The sequence below is a fragment of the Nerophis lumbriciformis genome, linkage group LG07, assembly GCF_033978685.3.
Source record: "Nerophis lumbriciformis linkage group LG07, RoL_Nlum_v2.1, whole genome shotgun sequence".
Lineage (NCBI taxonomy): Eukaryota > Metazoa > Chordata > Actinopteri > Syngnathiformes > Syngnathidae > Nerophis > Nerophis lumbriciformis.
The window spans coordinates 18,702,501-18,728,711 of record NC_084554.2 but is presented as its reverse complement, the minus strand read 5'-3'; the positions used below and the strand labels follow the sequence as shown (position 1 = coordinate 18,728,711).

General features: G+C 38.7%; 1 protein-coding gene across 1 annotated transcript in view; it reads left to right on the top strand.

Moving 5' to 3' along the window:
• The window catches only part of kcnh2b (potassium voltage-gated channel, subfamily H (eag-related), member 2b), a 723,936-nt gene that overhangs the window by 650,643 nt on the left and 47,082 nt on the right, over nt 1-26,211 (top strand). Inside the window, exons 10-12 of the mRNA XM_061965721.2 lie at nt 15,947-16,101; nt 22,557-22,651; nt 22,754-22,894. Of these exons, the coding sequence (XP_061821705.1) occupies nt 15,947-16,101; nt 22,557-22,651; nt 22,754-22,894 (391 nt within the window). The remainder of the gene's footprint in view (nt 1-15,946; nt 16,102-22,556; nt 22,652-22,753; nt 22,895-26,211) is intronic.

Sequence of the window (26,211 nt, the reverse complement as noted above, 5' to 3'; positions counted from 1 at the left end):
CAGATTGTATGTTAGTGTTTTACTTGTTTTAAGGGTTTTGGTCCTAAATGATCTCAGTAAGATATTGCAGCTTGTTGCTGAGATTTGATGACCTGTATTGAGTAAAACATGCTTGAAACTAGAATATCAACTGTTGCAAAGCTGTGTTATCAACACTCACAAGTATAAAACTACTTTTTTAAAGTAATCATTTCTAATTTCAAGCATGAAAAAAAAAACATGACTTTGACACAATTGTGTCTCATAATTAAAACAGATGACAGCCAAATGGACTTTGCTGCTTTATTTTCAATGAAACAAGAGAAAATACGCACTCATAAAGTAGTACTGTTGGCACAGTACAGTAAACTGACAGTTAATATTTAAACATATAACATGTGACATTTCTAACAATTTTGAACAGAAATAGTTTGTGCACATTCAGATGAATTCTTCAAAATTACAATTAAAACATTTTGGCCGGGGGCCGGGCTGTATATATGCGCATTAATTGACTGAAAGGGCACGCACTTGGCGCGATGATGTCATGTTATCGATGGAAAAATGCATTTTTAGACTATATTATTTGCCTGAGCAGCTAGGAGACCCTGAGAGTAACAATCATTTGCCTTGTTGCCTTTCCATTAAGAACAATAAATTAGTTTTTAGTACAAGGTTGCTGGTTTCAAGAAATGTAATGCCAAGCACATATCATTATGTCAAGATAATGGCACTAGCATTTACTTCATTTAAGAATATTTTTCAACATATTGAGCAAAAAGGTCTCTTTTTTTTTTCTACCAAGAAAAGTGCACTTGTTATTAGTGAGAATATACTTATTTTAAGGTATTTTTGGGTTCATTGAGGTTAGCTAATTTTACTTGTTTTGGAAAGTCTTGACAAGCCAAATGTTCTTGTTCTATTGGCAGATAATTTTGCTTAGTTCAAATAAAATACCCCTCATTTTTGTAATTTTTTTTCTTGTTTTTGAACACTGACTTTTTGCAGTGCAACTATGCATTTTTGAAAACATCTATATCATTTATATTCTCCTGAAAAGCAATGTTCACTTAAGTGGATCAGGACCCATTTTTTCAGGTAATGTGTAACTCTGAAAAAAGAAAAAGGGGAAACACAAATGTCCTTTTTTGTTTTCTGTCCATCCTCGCATATTCAGTATTCACATCCCTGCAATTTTGAAGATTTTTGGTAGAAATTGGGAGAAAATACGTCCATTTGTAAGTAGGAGCAGAAAACACACTTGCCGTATTTTTCTGACTATAAGCGCACTTAAAATTATTTCATTTTTTCAAAAATCGACAGTGCGCCTTATAACCCGGTACGCCTAATGTACGGAATAATTCTGGTTGTGCTTACCGAACTCGAAGCCATTTTATTTGGTAAATGGTGTAATGACAAGTGTGACCAGTAGATGGCAGTTACACATAAGAGGTAGGTGTAGAATGCAATATGACACCAGTAAACAACACCAAAACTTTGGATGTTCCATTGAAAATAAAGAACATTACACACAACACTCAAAAATCTGTCAAAATGTTTTAATACCACTTTGAAGCCGCACCGCTTGATGGATTGTCGGCCCATTACGGCTACCGTAGTCAGAGATACAAGTATTACTATGGTGTGTGTATAAGGACCGCAAAATGGCACCCATTAGCAGACATATTATGTGGCGTTTTGTTTCACAATATCATACAAAACCAACTTTTCTTACCTTCTGGTACCTGCTAGGGATGTCCGATAATGGCTTTTTTGCCGATATCCGATATTCTCGATATTGTCCAACTCTTAATTACCGATACCGATATCAACCGATACCGATATATACAGTCGTGGAATTAACACATTATTATGCCTAATTTTGACAACCAGGTATGGTGAAGATAAGGTCCTTTTTTAAAAATAATAATAAAATAAAATAAGATAAATAAATTAAAAACATTTTCTTGAATAAAAAAGAAAGTAAAACAATATAAAAACAGTTACATAGAAACTAGTAATTAATGAAAATGAGTAAAATTAACTGTTAAAGGTTAGTACTATTAGTGGACCAGCAGCACGCACAATCATGTGTGCTTACGGACTGTATCCCTTGCAGACTGTATTGATATATATTGATATATAATGTAGGAACCAGAATATTAATAACAGAAATAAACAACCCTTTTGTGTGAATGAGTGTAAATGGGGGAGGGAGGTTTTTTGGGTTGGTGCACTAATTGTAAGTGTCAGTAACGTGCGGTGAGGTTGATGGCTGGTGAGGCACTGACTTCATCACAGTCAGATTTACAAACACATGAACCCTAAAGAGTATCTTATTCACCATTTGATTGGCAGCAGTTAACGGGTTATGTTTAAAAGCTCATACCAGCATTCTTTCCTGCTTGGCACTCAGCATCGAGGGTTGGAATTGGGGGTTAAATCACCAAAAATTATTCCCGGGCGCGGCGCCGCTGCTGCCCACTGCTCCCCTCACCTCCCACAGCGTGATCAAGGGGATGGGTCAAATGCAGAGGACAAATTTCATTACACCTAGTGTGTGTGTGACAATCATTGGTACTTTAACTTAACTTTAACTTTACACATACAATCTGTAGCACACAAAAAAGCACATTTAATAAAAAAAACCGTTATTATGGTCTTACCTTTACTTATAAATTAAGTCCATGCGCCGCTGTTGTGCTGGATTAATGCACCCCTGACGGGAGTTTTATATCAACTAGAGCCCTCACTTAAACTTTCCACGTGCAAGATTGAATCTATTTAAAAAAGTGTAACCGAGGGTTTATAAATGTCGCCTATACTGTATAAAACTACAAAATAACAAACACGGAGGCTCCAGTTTACACGAGGACCACTTTATTTACCTTCTTTCAAAAACTTCCGCTCCACTCCGTGTCATCACTTCCGCTCTTAGCGCCTTCAAAATAAGAGCTCAAGGCATATACTGTATAACAGCGCATAACAGGAACTTAACATCACAAAGAGGAAAGCCCATGAAAATAGGTTACAAAAGTTATTTAATAAGAAGCCAAAAAGTGCAAAAACAATAATGTGCGTGTTGGAGGAGTTGTGAATTAGATACACCTGCAGTCTGCCGGTGTACCTAATGTTGTGGCCCTGCAGTCATTCACAACTCCTCCAACACGAACATGATTGTTTTTGCACTTTTTGGCTTCTTATGAAATAACTTTTTTAAATAGATTCAATCTTGCACGTGGAAAGTTTAAGTGCGGGCTTTAGTCGATATAACACTCCCTTCAGGGGTTGCAATCTACGGCGGGGGTGCAGGAGGCGGGGTTACTGGAGCCTCAGCCAGTGCGTCTTTTGCAGCCGTTTTATGATTGCTCAGCACAAGAAATACGTTACACACATACAGTTGTTGACAAAATACACAGTACATTGTATACCTCAGCTAACTAAACTATGGAAATGTATAATATAGTTCATATAGTAATACGGTCTCACTGCACAGCAGGCCAGCAGTTAGCCGAGTCCGTCCATGTTGAGGCACTGAGTGACGTGCCTCAACTGGCTGCTGTTCACCGCACCGTCTCTTCTCCGTATTTGAACGGCAAATGTGAAAATTCAGCGATTTTGAATAAAACTCATCTAAAACTGGTGAAGTTAAATGGAAAATAACTTTATAGTATAATCACTAGATACATATAACAATTTAATTATTTTTTTTTCTTTTTACATTTTTTTTCTTTCCATGATGACAGGGGAGGCCCCTGTATCTTGTGTTTTTTATGTTGATTTAATAAAAAAACAAAAAAACAAAAAAAACTATACCGATAATTAAAAAAAACGATACCGATAATTTCCGATATTACATTTTAAAGCATTTATCGGACATCTCTAGTACCTGCTAATCTGTATTTCAGATCTGCATAAATCCTGATAATCTGCGCATGTCCACCACTGATGCCGTAGTCGATAAGCTTCTTATTTTTCTCTATCTTTTTGTTATGGGACATTCATCCTCCGCTGTTGTCATTTCTAATATAAAGTATCTTAAAGTTCTAACTTATATCTCGCTATGGAAGCGCTAAAAACTACCAATGTAGTGAGTTTACATTATTCACCTTAGGAACTTTAGTTATTAGAGAGTTCTGGTCGGACGGTTATTCACGGGACACATTTCCGGTGTTGTTGTTGCACTAGTGAGCCATGGATGAGAAGATGCTGCTCCGTTATTGATTTAAGTAAAGTCTGAATGTCATTAAAACAGTTAGTTACATCTTTTGACACTCCCGTCCTTGCACGCTACACTGCAAAAAGTCAGTGTTCCAAAAACAAGAAGAAAAAAATACAAAAATGAGGGGTATTTTATTTGAACTAAGCAAAATTATCTGCCAATAGAAAAAGAACATTTGGCTTGTCAAGACTTTCCAAAACAAGTAAAATTAGCTAAAGTCAATGAACCCCAAAATACCTTAAAATAAGTATATTCTCACTAATAACAAGTGCACTTTTCTTGGTAGAAAAAAAAAGAGACCATTTTGCTCAAAATGTTGAAAAATATTCTTAAATTAAGTAAATGCTAGTGCCATTATCTTGACATAATGATATGCGCTCGGCAGTGACGTGCAGTCACTAGAGGCAGGTGAGGCGGGGCCTCACCTGCCATCATGGAAAGAAAAAAAATGTAAAAAGAAAAACATTTTATTAAATTGTTATATGTATGCAGTGATTATACGATAGAGTTATTTTCCATTTAACTTCACCAGTTTTAGATTATTTTTATTCAAAATCGCTGAATTTTCACATTTGCCGTTCAAATACTGAGAAGAGACGGTGCGGTGAACAGCAGCCAGTCGAGGCACGTCACTCAGTGCCTCAACATGGACGGACTCGGCTAACTGCTGGTCTGCTGTGCAGTGAGACCGTATTGCTATATGAATTATATTATACATTTCCATAGTTTAGTTAGCTGAGGTATATAATGTACAATGTATTTTGTCAACAACTGTATGTGTGTAACGTATTTCTTGTGCTGAGCAATCATAAAACGGCTGCAAAAGACGAACTGGCTGAGGCTCCAGTAGCCCCGCCTCCTGCACCCCCGCCGTAGAATGCACGGCAACCCCTGACGGGAGTGTTATATCAACTAAAGCCCACACTTAAACTTTCCATGTGCAAGATTGAATCTATTTAAAAAAGTTATTTCATAAGAAGCCAAAAAGTGCAAAAACAATAATGTTCGTGTTGGAGGGGTTGTGAATGACTGGCCACAACATTAGGTACACCTGCAGACTGCAGGTGTACCTAATTCACAACTCCTCCAACACGAACATTATTGTTTTTGCACTTTTTGGCTTCTTATTAAATAACTTGTGTAACCTATTTTTATGGGCTTTCCTCTTTGTGATGTAATGGCCATAGGGGTCCATCGAGGCGTATATATATAATGAATATTGCCAGTCACAGTTAACTTGTGCTCAGCTGGGAAAATAAATATATTTATACTTATTATGTCGTCCATTTACCTATTATAAACTGTTACAGGCGTATCAAATAATCATGTTAATGTTAAAAATGTAGCTTAATAATATGTGGGGATATAAAAGGCATCCGGTGCTATCAGTTTGGGCGGAAGCGGAAATTGACGTCATAAACCACCTAGGAGCACCTGTCAGACCCAGCGTTTTTTGCTACGGAGCCATTTCATGGAAGAATCCTCATTTTTTACCTTTTTTGTGGACTTTCCATTGGCCTGTGGAGAACTGGCACAACGGACTCTTTTTCCAGGAGGACTTTGAGTTGGATGCGCAGACGCGGTGCCGTGAGTACGCAGCTGCGGCTTCCAAACATTTGATCGCTTGCCCGTACGTGCATGCCTCTATGTGCATGTCACGTACGTAACTTTGGGGACTTTGGGGAAATATATGTGCTGTATGAACTTTGGGGAGGTGAACGGTACTTTGGGCTGTGGGATTGAGTGTGTTGTGCAGGTGTTTGAGTTGTATTGGTGGGTTATATGGACGGGAGGGGGGAGGGGGGGGGGGGGGGTGTTTGTAATGCGGGATTAATTTGTGGCATATTAAATACGAGCCTGATCGTCTTAATTGTGGCTAATAGTTATACACGTCTTGTGTTTATTTACTATATTAATCATTCCCAGCTGAATATCAGGTCCCACCCGTGACTCCTTAATTGCGTAGTGGCAGAGACACCCGGAGAACTTGGGTGCGTTTGTTGCAGTGATGTTAAGTTCCTGTTATGCGCTGTTATACAGTATATGCTTTGAGCTCTTATTTTGAATGCGCTAAGAGCGGAAGTGATGACACGTTGGAGTGGAGCGGAAGTTTTTGAAAGAAGGTAAATAAAGTGGTCCTCGTGTAAACTGGAGCCTCTGTGTTTGTTATTTTGTAGTTTCATACAGTATAGGTGACATTTATAAACCCTCGGTTACACATTTTTAAATAGATTCAATCTTGCACGTGGAAAGTTTAAGTGAGGGCTTTAGTTGATATAACACTCTCGTCAGGGGGTGCATTAATCCAGCACAACAGCGGCTCATGGACTTATTTTATAAGTAAAGGTAAGACCATAATAAAGTTTTTTTTAATTAAATGTGCTTTTTTGTGTGCTACAGTTTGTATGTGTAAAGTTAAAGTTAAGTTAATGTACCAATGATTGTCACACACACACTAGGTGTAATGAAATTTGTCCTCTGCATTTGACCCATCCCCTTGATCACCCCCTGGGAGGTGAGGGGAGCAGTGGGCAGCAGCGGCGCCGCACCCGGGAATAATTTTTGGTGATTTAATAACCCCCAATTCCAACCCTTGATGCTGAGTGCCAAGCAGGGAAGAATGCTGGTATGAGCTTTTAAACATAACCCGTTAACTGCTGCCAATCAAATGGTGAATAAGATACTCTTTAGGGTTCATATGTTTGTAAATCTGACTGTGATGAAGTCAGTGCCTCACCAGCCATCAACCTCACCGCACGTCACTGGCGCTCGGCATCATGATTATTTTTTCATGCTTGAAGTAAGAAATTATTACTTTAAAAAAGTAGTTTTATACTTGTGGGTGTTGATGACACAGCTTTGCATCAGTTGATATTGTCACGATCGGGGTGCATGATGATGCGGGTTTTGTTCTCCCAAGATGCAAATGGACGAATCCAGACAAGACTTGCAGGTAACGACATGTTTTAATAGTGAGTTAACATAAAACAGGTACAAAACAGAAAACAAACCGACAGAATAAGGTACCGATCGCACCGGAAGCTAAGGCTAACACTTAGCACAGACTGTGACAACTAACAGGGGCTAGGAGACAAGAACAAACTTACGTGGCAGTCGCGTGATGCAAATACAAAGAAGCCAGACCGACTGACTGGCGAAGGCAGGCTTAAATAATGTCAGTGATGACAAACAGGTGCGCGTCGGGAACACAAGCGGAAGGTGAAAATAATAAGTAACCATGGTAACAAAGTCAGGTGCATAAACAGGAACAAAAAGGAGTCCAAGACTAACAGAAAACACACATGACCCGAAAACCCAAACAGAATATGATCCGGACAGCGGATCATAACAGATATTCTAGTTTCAAGCATGTTTTACTCAATATAGGGAATAAAATCTCAGCAACAAGCTGTAATATTTTACTGAGATAATTTAGGACCAAAACCCTTAAAACAAGTAAAACCCTCTAACATAAAATCTGCTTAGTGAGAAGAATTATCTTATCAGACAGAAAATAAACAAATATCACCCTTATTTGAGATATTTAATCTTACTTAGATTTCAGTTTTTGCACGCTACACCGCTACAACAAAGATGACGGGGAGAAGACGCTGCCGAAGGTGAGCCACGTAAATAAGACCGCTCACAAAACGGCGCATCCTGAAGCGACTGTCAGAAAGCGACTTGAAGATGATCTGTAAAACATAATCTATGCAACATTTTGACCAGAGAACCACCATTACATGTTATGTAGACCACAAGGAAGTGTTTTCATTTCAGAAAAAAATCATAATATTACCCCTTTGATGCGCCTTATTATCCGGTGCGCCTTTTGTATGAGAGACCTGAATAGACCCGCTCATCGGCAGTGCGCCTTATAATCCGGTGCGCCCTATGGTCCAGAAAATACGGTAATTTACCCTAAGTCAGTAATCATTTATAACTTCGTGATAATAAAAAATTGTTGTATCATTCCAATATTATTACTGGTTTTCGGTCCGATATCGGCAACAAAACAAGTATGGGATTATATAGTATGTGTTTGCATGGGAAGTGTGTGATACTAGCAGTCCTGCAGTGTGTTTACTTGTTAAAGCTGGACAGCCAGTTAGCATCTAAATGTCCTCCAATAAGCACACAAAGTAGGTATTTTCTTCTATTTTAGTCAAGTTGTTTACAAAAGGTAAACAAGGTAGGCTATAGGCAGTGTTGGGTGAGTTACTGAAAACCAGTAACTAGTTAGTTACTAGTTACTTTATTTCAAAAGTAACTCAGTTACTTACACCAAAAAGTAATGTGTTACTGTGAAAAGTAACTATTTAGTTACTTCTATTTTTATTTTTATTTTTTTAAGGCCCCCTTTAATGCCCTTTTAGCCTTCATTTCAGTACTGTTATTGCACTGGAGAATAATACAATATTTTGATCAACTTGACATGCATTTACATCACTGAACTCTGCCAAGCAATGTGGTCTCCATACAACACACAAAGACAAAGATATGTTTCAAAGGGCCAATTTATTTTGGGCCAGAACAAATCGACAAAACTGTTTTAAATAGCTGCAACATAACATACATAAGTAACAAACCGCATTATAACAGCATGTCACAACATAGCTGTAAACCTGGCTTCACCCAAGGAAGGCACACATGACATGATTATAATAATAATAATAATAATAACTGGGATTTATATAGCGCTTTTCTAAGTACCCAAAGTCGCTTTACATGTGTCATGTCACTACATACGGCACACATACTGCTATACACACATCTAACCAGGCCTTTTTTTCTCTCAAGGAATTGTGAAATAAAATCATGTCTTCATTGAAGCCCAGAACACTCTGCACATTTCCCCAGTTTTAGTTTAGAGGATCACTAGAATCCCTTTTTATGTTTGTGAACTTTATTGTCCATACATTTAAAGTGATGTGATAATCAAACACTCTAGAAGTCTACAACGAAAGACCAACAGTATATAAGAGAATTGGCAGAGTGTGTACCTTCAGTTTCTGAATGATGAGCAGAGGCAGAGTTTGGAGTCTTTTCTTTAGCTTGCTTTCCATGTTTATGTGCTCACTGTCCACTGTGTCCAGGAACTTGGAAAATGTTTTCGTGCCATTTGCTGTTTGACGCCGGTATCATGCTAATTAGCTGCCTGAAAGCGGGTGACCCCACTGTAGAAATAGCCTGCATGTCTTCTCGCACACACGCTGCAATGGCTCTATCAATGTTGTCCTGGCTAGCGGTCCCTCCGTTAAAATCCTTGGGTGAAGTGTGTCTCTCTTTACTAGCTTCGTCGAAGCAAATTGCTTTTGTAGCTGTTTCAGCAGATTTGAATTGCTGTTTTGGGCAGTAGATGGGATCTTTGGTCCAAGACACAACTTACATTTAACTCAAATGTTATTTTCTTTGTGCTCGACAAAAGAAAAGTAGTGAGAATATCTCCATGTTAAGAAACTCTGCTTCGGCTCCGCCATGTCTTGTTAGTAAACACAGACACGCCCCCCCGCCCTCCACACACACAGCGCGGCTCTTGTGACAGAGGAAGAATCAGAAGGACGACACTGCAACTCTCCAATAAAACACTCAGATCTTCTCAGTTTCTAGCCGATACTATATAAAAAATAAGGTAAAATAACGCAGTAATGCATCATGTAGTAACGGTAACTGAGTTACTGAATATAAAAAATAACGCGTTAGACTACTCGTTACCGCCGAAAATAACGCGTTACAAAGTAACGCGTTATTAGTCCCAACACTGGCTATAGGTTACTATAAATTAGCAGCTACACAACAGCTAAGCACACAAGAGCACACAAGCTAGTAGGGTTGTACAGTATACCGGTACTAATAAAGTAATTCAATACTAGTGAATTAAAAACGGTACTACACTGCTTCTGAAAAATACTGGTTCACTTTTCTTTCTTACGAGCATGACAGCGCTCCGTTGTCACGGTATGTAGACAGAAAAGGGAGAATGGACAAATTTGGGCTGAAAAACTAACGATAAAGGTGAAGCTCTAACACTGAAACACTGCTCAGCTAGCTAGCGGCTAACATCCATCTGCAGTCGGCAATGTTTTAGCTACTTTTAAATCACTAATACTCGCCTCCATGGCGACAAATAAAGTACGTTTCTTACAAGTATCATCCCTGCAGGACGAGGAATAGCTAAACATGCTTCACTACACACCGTAGGAGGATACAATAGCTCACTGCTAACAACAAGCTGAATGTAAACAAATGCCATGGGTGGATCTACACCTGATATCCACTGTAACGATACCAAGAACAAGAACGTATCTAGTCGATACTACTATGATTACATCAATATTTTTTATTGTCACAAAATCTTTTTTTCCTTTTTTTTAAATGTTATATTTTATTTATAAACTCAGGAAATATGTCCCTGAACACATGAGGACTTTGAATATGACCAATGTACGATCCTGTAACTACTTGGTATCGGATTGATACCCAATTTTGTGATATCATCCAAAACTAATGTAAAGCATCCAAACAACAGAAGAATAAGTGATTTTTACATTTTAACAGAAGTGTCGATAGAACATGTTAGCACAGAAAATAATCAGATATTAACAAAAGTAAATGAACAAGTAGATTAATAATCAATTTTCTACCGCTTAATTTGACAAAATAATAGAATGGAAAATGACACAATATAAAAAGTAAAACATTTAAAGTAACAATGATTGTCACACACACTAGGTGTGGCGAAATTGTTCTCTGCATTCAACCCATCACCCTTGATCACCCCCTGGGAGGTGAGGGGAGCAGTGAGCAGCAGCGGTGGCCGCGCCCGGGTATAATTTTTGATGATTTAACCCCCAATTCCAACCCTTGATGCTGAGTGCCAAGCAGGGAGGTAATGGGTCCCATTTTTATAGTCTTTGGTATGACTCGGCCGGGGTTTGAACTCACAACCCTAACCACTAGGCCACTGAATACGTAATATGTTACTGCATATGTCAGCAGCCAAATTAGGAGCCTTTGTTTGTTTACTTACTACTAAAAGACAAGTTGTCTTGTATGTTCACTATTTTATTTAAGGCCAAAGTTGTTCTTTGATTGCAATAAGAGAACATATGTTTAATGTACGGTAAAGAAATGTTGTTCAAATAAAGCCAATACTGCCATTTTTTGTGTTCCCCTTTATTTAGAAAAGTATTAAAGTATCGAAATACATTTTGGTACTGGTACCGGTACCAAAATATTGGTGTCGGGACAACCCTACAAGCTCTTAATAAGTGTCCTTCATTGAATAGCACATGTCCAAAACAGCATGTGTCAATATAAACAAGTATCAAATAATTATAGTTGCATATTACTTACACATACAAAGTCTCCAAGGCAGAAACGTAATAGAAAGTATCCAGTAATAAACGTGTCCGCATCATTCAATTTACTGTGTCCTTACCTTAACATCATGAATTTCTGTGACACTCGGTGTTGCCAAAAACACCTCTTAACTTCAACTTAGCGACAGCATAAGTTAGTGTTTTTCATCTCTTCCATTGTTCTCTGTTTGACTCATTGAATTTGATCAAACCTTTGCAAACATTTCACACTACAAAATAATGAAAGTATGTGTGATTCTTGAAGCAGTGACTATCAGTTGTATGGTTGTATAAGATTAGTAGTTCAAGTAGATAATGAATAATGAATAATACAATTTGTTGATCAACTTGACATTCATTTGCATCACTGAACTCTGCTAAGCAATGTGCTCTACATACAACACACAAAGACAAAGACATGTTTCAAAAGGCCAATTTATTTCAGGCCAGAACAAATTGACAAATCTATTTTAAATAGCTGCAACATAATGGCACTTTAACTTTAACTTTAAGTAGATAGGATCTTTGATCCAAGACGCAACTTACATTTAACTAAAATGTTATTTTCTTTGTGCTCGACAAAAGAAAAGTATTGAAAATATCTCCAAGTTAAGAAACTCGACTTCTGGCTTCGCCATGATGTCTTGTTAGTTGTTATGAGAGTAGCTATGTGTGTGTGGGTGTGGCCCTTTAAGATATGACAGCATGTGAGGTGAGTGATGTCAGTGAGTGAGTGGGCGAGAGAAGTGAGGGAGCACGCCTTTTCTTTTCCTTGTGACACAGAAGGACGACACCGCAGCGCTGCAATAAAACACACTCAGATCTTCTGTTTCTAGCCGATACTACATAAAAAAATAACGTAAAATAACGCAGTAACGCATCATGTAGTAACGGTAACTGGGTTACTGAATATAGAAAATAACGCGTCAGATTACTAGTTACCGCCAAAACTAACGGCGTTACAGTAACAAAGTAACACGTTAGTCCCAACACTGGTGATCAATATGACATCATCATATAAATGACGTCATGCTCATTTATATGATGGTGCATGTATTTTTTTTAGGAAGGCTAAACAATATATTTTAAAACAAATATATGTTGTCAGTTATTAATAATAACATATTTGTCCTTATATTATCAGAACCGAAATCCGCTTTATTAGCAATGTTTAATGTCAGAATTGTGACTGACAGTTTGGTTATGTTTGGGTTTTCCTGTGTGTTTGTTTATTTCCTGCCAGCGCTCTTATTTTAGTTCCACTTCCTGCATGTCTCCCCGAGCACTTGTTTCCCTTACATGTCCCTGATTGGCAGCCTGGCACACCTGGTTGCAGTCGCCAATCAGGCTGCTATTTATGCCTGCCTCGCCCTCCAGTCAGGGCTCGATGATTGTCTCCTGTTTTCCTGTTTCCTGTTGCCTGGTTCCTGTTTTCCCTGCATGTGCACTTACCAGTTACACTATTTCCTTTTTGACATTAAAGTCATGTTTTCCTGCGCTACGCCTGTCATTTTTGCATCTTGGGGTTCAAGACCAGCAGATCCTGACAGTTTAACACACATTGCATTTGACTTGGTAGACTGTGTTCTTTGTTCAATGCAATTTCACTATATTCTGCTCTCCCTGAATGTTGCAACTTACTTTACCGAATATGTAAACAGTCCTTTGAATTAGAGATGAAAAAAATAACTTGGGGTGTTTTGTTGACATTCTCCACAATGAAGTCACTGTAAAACTTACCACACAAAGTAAAGTACTTTATATACACATGAAGTGTACATACATGTAGGAATCACGTTAAATTAATAAACTAAAAAAATCAATACAGTTATGCAGGATGAGGGTTGAGGTCAAATGCCGCTAGCTTAATGCTAACATACTGTCATGATCCGTTGCCCGATCATGTTTTGTTTCGTTTTTGACTTCCTCAGTTCTGTTTTCAGCACCCTTGGGTTTGCGTGTTTTTGGTTACCATGGGTGCTGATTAGTTTCACCTGCCTCTGATTAGTGTTCGGGATGCTCACCTGCCCCCGGGCACTAATCAGAGAGTTACTAATTCCTGTTTTTCGCCACAATCATTCTGGCTGTCTTGTTTGCGCGATGCAACAGTTACGTTGGATGATTTCTTGCTTTTTTGCTAGTGATTCCTGTGCTAAGTTTTGCCTTAGCTCCCCGTGCGATCGGCACACTTCTCTTTTGTTTATTTCCTGCCCGATTTATGAGAATAAATCATTGCACCTTGCACGTACAATGGATTAATTAGTTCATAGACGGGTTAACCAAAATCAGCATGGATGATTGCATGCTTTACTTTTGATTTGTTTTTTAAAATTAAGCATATAGAAACATTGTTATGATATTTGACATGTTTTTCAAACGTATTATGGACAATAGTACATAAATAGTAGACTATTTACAGTACTGTATTTTCCGGACCATAGGGCGCACCGGATTATAAGGCACACTGCTGATGAATGGTCTATTTTTTATCTTTTTTTATATATAAGGCGGTCTTATTTACGTGGCTCAACTTTGGCAGCGTTTTTTTCTCCGTCATCTTTGTTGTAGTGGTGTAGCGTGGAAGAAGTGTCAAAAGATGGAATAATTGTTTTAATGACATTCCGACTTAACTTAAATCAATAACGGAGCAGCATCTTCTCATCCGGAAACAACAACACCAGAAAGGTGTCCCGTGAAAAACCCTCCGACCGGCACTCTAATAACTAAAGTTCCTTGGGTGAATAACTAAAACTCACTACACCGGTATGTTTTAGCGCTTTCATGGCGAGTTTACTGACAGATATAAGTACTTTACACTACTTTATATTAGAAATGGCAACAGCGGAGGATGAATGTCCCATAACAAGAAGATAGAGAAAAAGAAGAAGCTTATTGACTACGTTGTTGGCACACACTACAAAGGCAGACACGCGCAATTTTTCAGGATTTATGCAGATCCCAAATACAGATCAGCAGGTGCCAGAAGGTAAGAAACGTTGCTTTTGCATAATATTGTGAAACAAAACGCCAGATATGTCTTACCTAATACACACACACACCATAATAATATCAAGCGGTGCAGCCGACACTTATGTCTTACGTTTTTGGATGCCATCTCCTGGTCACACTTATCATTACACCATGTACCAAATAAAATTGCTTCGAGGTGGGTAAGCTCAACCAAATGTATTCCTTACATAAGGCGCACTGTTGAGTTTTGAGGGGGGAAAAAGGATTTTAAGTACGGTATATCTATTCATATAATATGTTACATAAATTATTTTTTATGTAAAAAAAAAAAAAAATTTCACGTGAAAAAAAAATATTTTGAAGGTCTGGCGGCATTTGTCTAGCAGTGGCGGTGCGCCACTATCGTTTACATGTAAGGGAAATCCTGTAAGTATCATAGTGCTTCATGTGTCAGGTAAACCGCAACGAATGGGGCAAAATACATACATGTTTACCTTATGGCTAAATGAAGAGCAATAACTGAAAGTGAAAGTGAGCTGACAAAGGTGCTACGTGTGTGGAAGAGGCGAGGAGGAAGATGTTGACCAAGAGTCAGGAAGTGAGGACCCTCCAAAGTCCTAATGAGGACCAGAACCACTGAGGCTGACCATGATTGAGTCAATAACATAGCAGCTCTGCCCATGGTAATTCAAAGTGCTGCTTAATCTCTCCGTAATGACATTTTAAAGAAGTTGAAATATCTATTTACCTTATGTAATGCAGTTTTAAGGAAAGGGTGTTGAAACTCCCCCAAATTCTATTTGTGCTTGAGTGGATTCATTTCTCTCATGCTGCCCACAAACTGACCATTGAGCCGAGAAATTGCAGATTATCCGTTGCAGACAGTTTTTTACTTATGAATATTATTTACTCACTTTACCCTGAGGACACACACACACACGCACACACACACACACACTGTGCAGTGCAGTGGAACCAGAAGTCATGTTGTTACTTTTACACGTAAGCAGGACTTGATGAGTTGGTTAATTAACTTAAGCGGTTATTTACAGTATGAAGGGGAATTACCTGGCCCGGTTTCGTCGCCGTTTACCTGACGCATGAAACGTAACAAACTTTAAGCGTGCACTATCCACTTTAGTCGCCAGATGGTAACAGAGTCTTGACTATCTTAAAATGTGTTGTGTGGCAATTCCAACTTTGACCACAGCAGTGGGGTGCTTTCCATCATTTTCAGCAGACCGCATTGCAAAATGATTAACCCTCCTTTTCCTCTCATGCAAGATCCACCCAGGAATGGGGCCTTATGAATCCCTTCCCTACTGTATTACACACTGTATTATTATTACTAAATGGCAGTAAAGCTGACCCACACAATCATTTCTCCTGACCTCATGTTTTTTCTCTTTTTTAGACCACCACTCTGATCGGCCTGCTGAAAACCGCTCGTCTGTTACGACTGGTCCGCGTCGCGCGGAAATTGGACCGCTACTCAGAATACGGCGCGGCTGTGCTCTTCCTCCTCATGTGCACCTTTGCTCTCATCGCTCACTGGCTGGCCTGCATCTGGTACGACATCCACATGACACACTTCACTCACACTGAATGTGCAAATGTTATGACACTTACTGATGAACCTGGGGACAGGCGTGTGTTCCAGAAAGAATATTAAAGGAAAACTATGAGTATGTAAAGCCTGAGATGTTGGAAATTCATGGGTTTCCATTTCAGAACTGGAGGTCAAACTATAAAACAGTTACCATGGTAACTTAGTGTACTATGAGAACCTAACCTGCTTGCTGGTTAGTTAATTATATCAGGCTGGTAAGAAAAACAATATCTTGTTCTGAAAGGAAGATGAAAAACAGTCCGTTATGTTTTGAGTCATTTCACTAACAGACAGACAAACCGACAGCAACGATTACCGGTACATAACCTGCTTTTTTGGTATTACTAATTTTTTTTAAATGTACTTGTTTTATTTAATATATTTTTATCCGACATTTACTGTAATTATTATTATTATTTTTTTACATTTAGTGAAACCATTGCATTAAATAAAAAAATAAAAATTAAATACTGTGTAGAAAGTATAAAATATTGTGTACTGGTTTATCTACTTAGACTGTGTGTACAATTGATAACTAGTACAAAAGCGGTATAGACCGCCATATTTAAATGAATATTTTGTGTGCAATATCCATTGTCACCATGGAGACACTCCTCTACTGCACATCCATGACATCATGCTCCAACATCTGTTGCTTAATTATGTTGTGGAACATGCAGCACACAAATATAATCTGTATACCATCTTTTCTGGGCTATATAGAAGTGTGATCCAGCATTTTAGCACGTAACATTGTTGTGAAGGTGGGTCTGAAATGATCCAATGGCAAGAAAATGCATGTTGCAAGAATTTTTTCCATCGGAGTTATATTTAACAATATATCTATGTATTAAAGGTGCAATGGCACTTGGTATAATACCGGACCACTGCCATCTGGCGGCTAAAGTGGATAGTGACCCCCCACCCCCCTCCACAATTCGTAACGTTTCAGGTGTCAGTTAAATTGCAATGAATGGAGCCATATGAATCCCCTTCTAGCTGCATGTATTCAGTACACCAGTGATTTGTTTACTGCACAATGCAGTTTTTGATGAAAAGCAAAATGACAAAATAACTTTAAGAGGAAAATTAAAGCTGCAAGCAGCGATGGACGGGACCGACTTTGACGGCACATAAAATCCAAACCGAAGCAGTAATTAAAACTCTTTGGTCAACTTTTAATCAGAAGGGTTCAATCTCTCTCCTGTGCTAGTTTGAAGCCGACACGAAAACCGCGCTCAGAGGAGATAATGATTGAAAAAAGGTGACCGGTTTTTACAAAACTTTTGTTTTGAAGGGGGAATTGCAAACTTCCTGTAGATTTTTGCTGAGGTTTTTGTTTCATGTCTTTACGACATTCCTACTGGAAGTTACAGGCAGTTTTGTCTCAGTGTTCTTCCTAGGAGCAGTTTTGTCTGTGTTTTATTCCTAGGGGGTGCTAGAGCGCAATTTTGAGTTTTGGGGTTTGCTTTTTTTATTAAATCGCAATTTTTGACAGTCCTGATTTATGTGTCCAGTTTGGTGAGTTTTGAAGCATGTTAAGGGGGTCAAATTACAGCTCAAAGAGGCAAAAGTGACTTTTTTACAAAACATTTGTTTTGAAGGGGGAATAGCCAACTTCCTGTTGATTTTATTTGAAGGATGTCATTGTATGAAATCTAGGTCTAAGTGAGACCTACATAGAGGTTTTTGTTTCATGTCGCTACGACATTCCTACTGGAAGTTACAGGCAATTTTGTCTGTGTTTTTTCCTAGGAGGCGCTAGAGCGCATTTTTAAGTTTTGGGGCTAGGTTTTTTTATTAGATCGCAATTTTTGGCAGTCCTGATGTGTGTGTTCAATATGGTGAGCTTTGAAGCTTGTTAATAGGGTCAAATTACAGCTCAAAGAGGCGGAGGTATAATAATAATAACAACTTTTATTTTGAAGGGGGATTGCAACACTTCCTGTTGATTTTTTCTGGTGGTTGTCAGAGTATGAAATGTAGGTCTAAGTGAGACCTACATAGAGGTTTTTGTTTCATGTCTCTACGACATTCCTACTGGAAGTTACAGGCAGTTTTGTCTGAGTTTTCTTCCTAGGAGCAGTTGTGTCTGTGTTTTCTTCCTAGGGGGCGCTAGAGCGCAATTTTGAGTTTGGGGTTGTTGTTTTTTTATTATATCACAATTTTTGCCAGTCCTGATGTGTGTGTCCAGTTTGGTGAGTTTTGAAGCATTTTAAGGGGGTCAAATTACAGCTCAAAGAGGCAAAAATTACTGTTTTTACGAAACTTTTGTTTTGAAGGGGTAATTGCCAACTTCCTGTTGATTTTTGCTGAAGGATGTCAATGAATGAATTGTATGTCTAAGTGAGACCTACATAGAAGTATTCGTTTCATGTCTCTACGGCATTCCTACAGGAAGTTACAAGCAGTTGTGTCTGTGTTTTCTTCCTTGGAGCAGTTTTGTCTGTGTTTTATTCCTAGGGGGCGCTAGAGCGCAATTTTGAGTTTTGGGGTTGGGTTTTTTATTAGATCGCAATTTTTGCCAGTCCTGATGTGTGTGTCCAGTTTGGTGAGTTTTGAAGCATTTTAAGGGGGTCAAATTACAGCTCAAAGAGGCAAAAATGACTGTTTTTACAAAACCTTTGTTTTGAAGAGGGAATTGCCAACTTCCTGTTGATTTTTGCTGAAGGATGTCAGTATATGAAATCTAGGTCTAAGTCAGACCTACATTGAGGTTTTTGTTTCATGTCCCTATGACATTCCTAACGGAAGTTACAAGCAGTTTTGTCTGTGTTTTTTCCTAGGGGGCGCTAGAGCGCAATTTTGAGTTTTGGGGTTTGGGTTTTTCATAAGATGGCAATTTTCGCCAGTCTTGATGTGTGTGTCAAATATAATGAGTTTTGAAGCATGTTAAGGGGGTCAAATTACAGCTCAAAGAGGCGACAGAATAATAATAATCAAACAATTACAATAGGGTCCTCTGACCCAAAGGGACATTGCGGTCCCTAATAAGTTGTTCTCTTTACACCCAAAACCAAAGTATGGACCGTACCGTGGGTTCCATGCACCGGTGCACTCGTACTATACATTGGATATATTATTAATACATTTCCTTTTGGAAAAACGGACACCATTGAGATAAAAACACCAGCAGGCACCAGAACATCAATTATCATTCTATCAATTTTGTTCTTTCAATTTTGACATAAATTTTGACAGAAAAATTGCATCCGATGCATACAATCGCATGTCTTTTAAACTTCAGAAGAATCTGAACATGCAAAAAAATATTGCATACACACGGGGGGTGTCCAAAGTGCGGCCGACAGCTCCAGTTGTGTTGGCATATTGTTGGATAAAACAATAATAGTAAAAGTGTAAACAAAAAAAAAGCAAACATTTGTAATGTAAGGCAAAACATCTAACATTGACTACAACTCAGGTGTGTCCAAACGTCTTAAGTTGGGGAATTTTTAATTTTTTTATTTTTGAAAAAAAAAAAGGACATTAATTGCATACTTTATTTAAAGACAAAACTTAGAGTCAGCTTTGTGTTTTAAGTAAAAGTAGATTATTAGTTATTAGTATCAAAATGTCAGCTTTTTCTCATGACATTATGTCTTTTGCTCTTTTATATTTCTTTTGTCTCTTTGTATTTTCTTCTACATTTACCTGTGTAATAATGAATAGTACACATTGTCACCCATAACACAAAGATGACACTAAGCTTTGTCCTTAAATATATGTATGTTTAGCATTTTTTACAAAGTCAAAATATATCAAACTGGTTCCCACATACTTTGACTTTTTATTATGCGGCCCCTGATGGAAAAAGTTGCGGCACTTCTGTATTATTAACATATTTTCCTGACATTTTTGTATGCTTTTCCCCCTCACTTATGATTTCAAAAGCAAGTCCATCAATTTGTATGGAAAAAAATGGTGTTCCAACGGGAATTGTGTAATAACATAATGAGGCGATTACATATTATAATTCTTAAATATTCACTGTAACATGCTGAGAGCAGCCAAAACTGCGATGTGGCCCTCAATGAAAACCAATTCGACACCCCTGATTTAATGCATTTGTTCAAATATGTGTACCGTATTTTCCGCACTATAAGGCGCACCGGACTATAAGGCGCACCTTCAATGAATGGCCTATTTTAAAACTTTGTTCATATATAAGGCACACCGCATTATAAGCCGCATAGAATAGACGCTACAGTAGAGGCTGGGGTTACGTTATGCATCCCGTAGTTGCGAGACCTGTTGTGGCTCAATATTGGTCCATATATAAGGCGCACCGGATTATAAGGCGCACTGTCAGCTTTTGAGAAAATTGGAGGTTTTTAGGTGCGCCTTATAGTGCGGAAAATACGGTACATGCACACGGATGGAGTGTCCTTTCTCTCCATGCATCCTTGTACCAGTTTACACCCACGTGCGCAATATACAAACCCCGTTTCCATATGAGTTGGGAAATTGTGTTAGATGTACCGGTAAATATAAACGGAATACAATGATTTGCAAATCATTTTCAACCCATATTCAATTGAATGCACTACAAAGACAACATATTTGATGTTCAAACTCACAAACTTAATTTTTTTTTTGCAAATAATAATTAACTTAGAATTTCATGGCTGCAACACGTGCCAAAGTAGTTGGGAAAGGGCATGTTCACCACTGTGTTACATCACTTTTTCTTTTAACAACACTCAATAAACGATTGGGAACTGAGGAAACTAATTGTTGAAGCTTTGAAAGTGGAATTCTTTCCCATTCTTGTTTTATGTAGAGCTTCAGTCGTTCAACGCTGTCATATTTTACGCTTCATAATGCGCCACACATTTTCGATGGGAAACAGGTCTGCACTGCAGGCCGGCCAGGAAAGTACCCGCACTCTTTTTTTACGAAGCCACACTGTTGTAACACGTACTGAATGTGGCTTGGCATTGTCTTGCTGAAATAAGCAGGGGCGTCCATGAAAAAGACGGGGCTTAGATGGCAGCATATGTTGTTCCAAAACCTGTATGTACCTTTCAGCATTAATGGTGCCTTCACAGATCTGTAAGTTACCCATGCCTTGGGCACTAATGCACCCCCATACCATCACAGATGCTGGCTTTTGAACTTTGCGTCGATAACAGTCTGGATGGTTCGCTTCCCCTTTGGTCCGGATGACACGATGTCGAATATTTCCACAAACAATTTTAAATGTGGACTCGTCAGACCACAGAACACTTTTCCACTTTGCATGAGTCCATCTTAGATGATCTCGGGCCCAGAGAAGCCGGCGGCGTTTCTGGATGTTGTTGATAAATGGCTTTCGCTTTGCATAATAGAGCTTTAACTTGCACTTACAGATGTAGCGACGAACTGTATTTAGTGACAGTGGTTTTCTGAAGTGTTCCTGAGCCCATGTGGTGATATCCTTTAGAGATTGATGTCGGTTTTTGATACAGTGCCGTCTGAGGGATCGAAGGTCACGGTCATTCAATGTTGGTTTCCGGCCATGCCGCTTACGTGGAGTGATTTCTCCAGATTCTCTGAACCTTTTGATGATATTATGAACCGTAGATGATGAAATCCCTACATTTCTTGCAATTGCACTTTGAGAAACGTTGTTCTTAAACTGTTTGACTATTTGCTCACGCAGTTGTGGACAAAGGGGTGTACCTCGCCCCATCCTTTCTTGTGAAAGACTGAGCATTTTTTGGGAAGCTGTTTTTATACCAAATAATGGCACCCACCTGTTCCCAATGAGCCTGCACACCAGTGGGATGTTCCAAATAAGTGTTTGATTGTTCCTCAACTTTAGCAGTATTTATTGCCACCTTTCCCAACTTCTTTGTCACGTGTTGCTGTCATCAAATTCTAAAGTTAATGATTATTTGCAACAAAAAAAAAGGTTTATCAGTTTGAACATCAAATATGTTGTCTTTGTAGCATATTCAACTGAATATGGGTTGAAAATGATTTGCAAATCATTGTATTCCGTTGATATTTACATCTAACACAATTTCCCAACTCATATGGAAACGGGGTTTGTAGACACTAAACAGCAGCCTCAAAACAGTTTCAGGCTTAATAAATCACTTGGCAAGCTCCAATAATCAGCTTATACATGAAGAGAAACACACTTAATGGATTGCATGAACTATGTTGCTTATTTAAGAGACACAATCCTCAACACACAAGTTTAGTAAATCAACTTTGCATTCTGTGAAGTTTGCACATGTTTTGATACACGCAAACATTTAATAGGTCAGACCAATACTGTATGGACTTCAGGAGCCATCGTCTCATATAGTGGCCCATAACACTCTAGTATTGCTATTTTTGGTTCATAAAGCTAGTTTTATTACTGAAAATGCTTAATTTAGGCCAAAAATACGAACGATTATTTTTTATACTTTATCACTGCCAGGTATGCTATAGGTAATGTCGAGAGGAATGGCTCCATTGGGTGGCTTCACACGCTGGGGGACCAACTTGGAAAAACCTTCAATGATTCCATCCCAGGTAGTGTAAATAGTATTGTAATTAGTGTTGTTATCCGAAAGGAAGGAAACAATATGGACAAGTAATGTTTGTGTTATTAACAAAACTTCTCTGGTACGTCAGGTTCAGGGCCTTCCATCAAAGACAAGTACGTGACAGCTCTGTACTTCACCTTCAGCAGTCTGACCAGCGTCGGTTTTGGAAACGTCTCCCCGAACACGAACTCAGAGAAGATCTTCTCCATCTGCGTCATGCTCATAGGATGTAAGTATCTTTCAACGCGCAAACAAACACAAAGCAACCTTTAGACGGCCCACTTTGTGCTGAAATGTACCGTATTTTCCGGACCATAGGGCGTGCCGGATTAAAAGGCGCACTGCCGATGAGTGGATATATGCAGGTGTTTTTTGTTATGTATGCAGAAAGGGAGTTGACAGCTCAGACACCAGGGGGCAGTAATGTACAATAATTTATTATATATATATATATATATATAGTCAATATATAGATATATATAATAATACTAAACAGTACTAACAATTACTTAAACTAAGGAAATGGAGTGTGACAAAACCCAGGACTGTGTGTGTGTGTGTGTGTGTGTGTGTGTGTGTGTGTGTGTGTGTGTGTGTGTGTGTGTGTGTGTGTGTGCGTGTGTGCGTGTGTGCGTGTGTGTGTGGTTATGTGTAAGGTTAACTGAGTGTGTGTTACCAAGTGTTGATGAGAGCATAGGAACGAGGCAGTCCGTGGAGCAGACAGGTGATCCAAGGCAGGAGAGGAGTGACAAGGTCCGTGTCCGGGCAAGGGTCAAGGATCGAGGAAGGCAGTCCAAAGTCCACAGGGGAAAACAACAGAAGAATCACCAAGGGCAAAACTTGGGGGGCACTGAGGGAGGACAAACAAGGACGTCCGGCACGGAGGGAAAACGCAGAGCAAAAACAGAGAGCATCAAGCTAGAGTAGGCTTCATAGAGAACTAAGTTCCCACCAGGATCCTTGGGTTCACTGGTCCTTTATTCAGCTCCCTCTCATCAGGTCCAGGTGCGCTGATTGCTGATCGCCTGCGGCGGCGCGTGGGCGCGGTCTGCGCGGCAAGCGCGGAGGCCTGTCTTGCGGAGCTCACAGCGGAGCTTTTAGGTGCTCCCGCCGAGGAGGGAGAAGCAGACTGCGCGTAACATTTTTTCATACAAAAGGTGCACCGGATTATAAGGCGCATAAAGGGGTCATATTATGATTTTTAAAACAACATCTTGTGGTCTACATAACATGTAATGGTGGTTATTTGGTCAAAATGTTGCATGGATTATGTTTTACAGACCATTTTCAAGTCGCTTTCTGACAGTCGCTTCAGGATGCGCCGTTTTGTGGGCGGTCTTATTTACGTGGCTCACCTTCGGCAGCGTCTTCTCCCCGTCATCTTTGTTGTAGCGGTGTAGCGTGCAAGGACGGGAGTGGAAGAAGTGTTAAAAGATGGAGCTAACTGTTTTAATGACATTCAGACTTTACTTAAATCAATAACGGAACAACCTCTGCTCATCCGTGGCTCACTAGTGCAAAATCAACACCGGAAATGTGTCCCGTGAAAAAAAAACGTCAGACCGGAAACTTCTAATAACTAAAGTTCCGTGGGTGAATTATGTAAACCCATTACAGTTTTTAGCGCTATCATAGCGAGTCTACTGATAGATATAAGTAAGAACTTTACACTACTTTATATTAGAAATGGCAACAGCGGAAGATGAATAGGGATAGAGAAAAAGAAGAAGCTTAGGACTACGGTGTCGTCGCGGACTACACTTGCGAACGCGCGCACATTTTAAGGACTTATTCAGATCCCAAATACACATCAGCAGGTACCAGAAGGTAAGAAAAGTTGTTTTTTGATAATATTGCGAAACAAAACGCCCGGTAATATGTCTGCTAATAGGTGCTATTTTGCGGTCCTTATACACACACCATAGTAATACTTGTATATTTCCCTTAGAGGGGTGGGGGGGGGGTTGGGGGGTTACCCACATATACGGTCCTCTCCAAGGTTTCTCATAGTCATTCACATCGACGTCCCACTGGGGTGAGTTTTTTCTTGCCCTTATGTGGGCTCTGTACCGAGGATGTCGTTGTGGCTTGTGCAGCCCTTTGAGACACTTGTGATTTAGGGCTATATAAATAAACATTGATTGATTGATTGATTGATTGTAGTAATACTTTTAAAACTGCCATAAAATCATGGCTCAGCTCAACCTCTACATGATCTGAACCAAAATTGATCCCCAGCAACTCTTCGAAGCATCAAACAGGTTTGTATGTGGTTATAATGTATGTATATTTTCTCATTCTGTTTTGCACACTCTTGGAGTCAACATGTGCATAGTCATGTACATAGTGTCATGTACATAGTGTATATACCCCAACCCCATTTTTTGTATATATTTATTTTTTTCAAATCACCTGACATGTATACTGTGTATATAAACATAATTTATCCATCTTTTTTACGTATTTTTTTATATACATGTTACAGGTTATTAGAGATGTCCGATAATGGCTTTTTGTTGATATCCGATATTGTCCAACTCTTTAATTACCGATACCGATATCAACCGATACCGATATATACAGTCGTGGAATTAACAAATTATTATGCCTAATTTGGACAACTAGGTATGGTGAAGATAAGGTACTTTTTAAAAAATTTTATAAAATAAGATCAATAAATTAAAAAAATGTTCTTGAATAAAAAAGAAAGTAAAACAATATAAAAACAGTTACATAGAAACTAGTAATTAATGAAAATGAGTAAAATTAACTGTTAAAGGTTAGTACTATTAGTGGACCAGCAGCACGCACAATCATGTGCGCTTACGGACTGTATCCCTTGCAGACTGTATTGATATATATTGATATATAATGTAGGAACCAGAATATTAATAACAGAAATAGACAACCCTTTTGTGTGAATTAGTGTAAATGGGGGAGGGAGGTTTTTGGGTTGGTGCACTAATTGTAAGTGTATCTTGTGTTTTTTATGTTGATTTTATAAAAAATTTAAAAAAAACAAACAAAAAAAAACGATACCGATAATAAAAAAAACGATACCGATAATTTCCGATATTACATTTTAACGTATTTATCGACATCCCTACAGGTTGTATCTCTTTATTACTGAATGTATCAAATGTGATGAATATTTAATGGGCCACAATGGAAACAAGCCTTTTGGCTTTTTGTGCCATCCATTTGCCTTTTTAAAGCATTACATGGATTCAATTCTTTAAGATGTCAATAAACTTCTCAATCAATCAATCAATCAGTGTATGTTTAATGCGCCAACAATCCATCAAGCGGTGCGGCTTCATAGCTTACCGAAGTCGTACTAAAAGCATTTTGACAGATTTTTGAACGCCATGTGTAATGTTCTATATTCTCAATGGAACATTTAAAGTTTTGGTGTTTACTGCCATCATATTGCAGTCTACATGTATCTCTTATGTATGACTGCCATCTACTGGTCACACTTATCATTACACCATGTACCAAATAAAATTGCTTTGAGGTCAGTAAGCACAACCAGAATTATTCCGT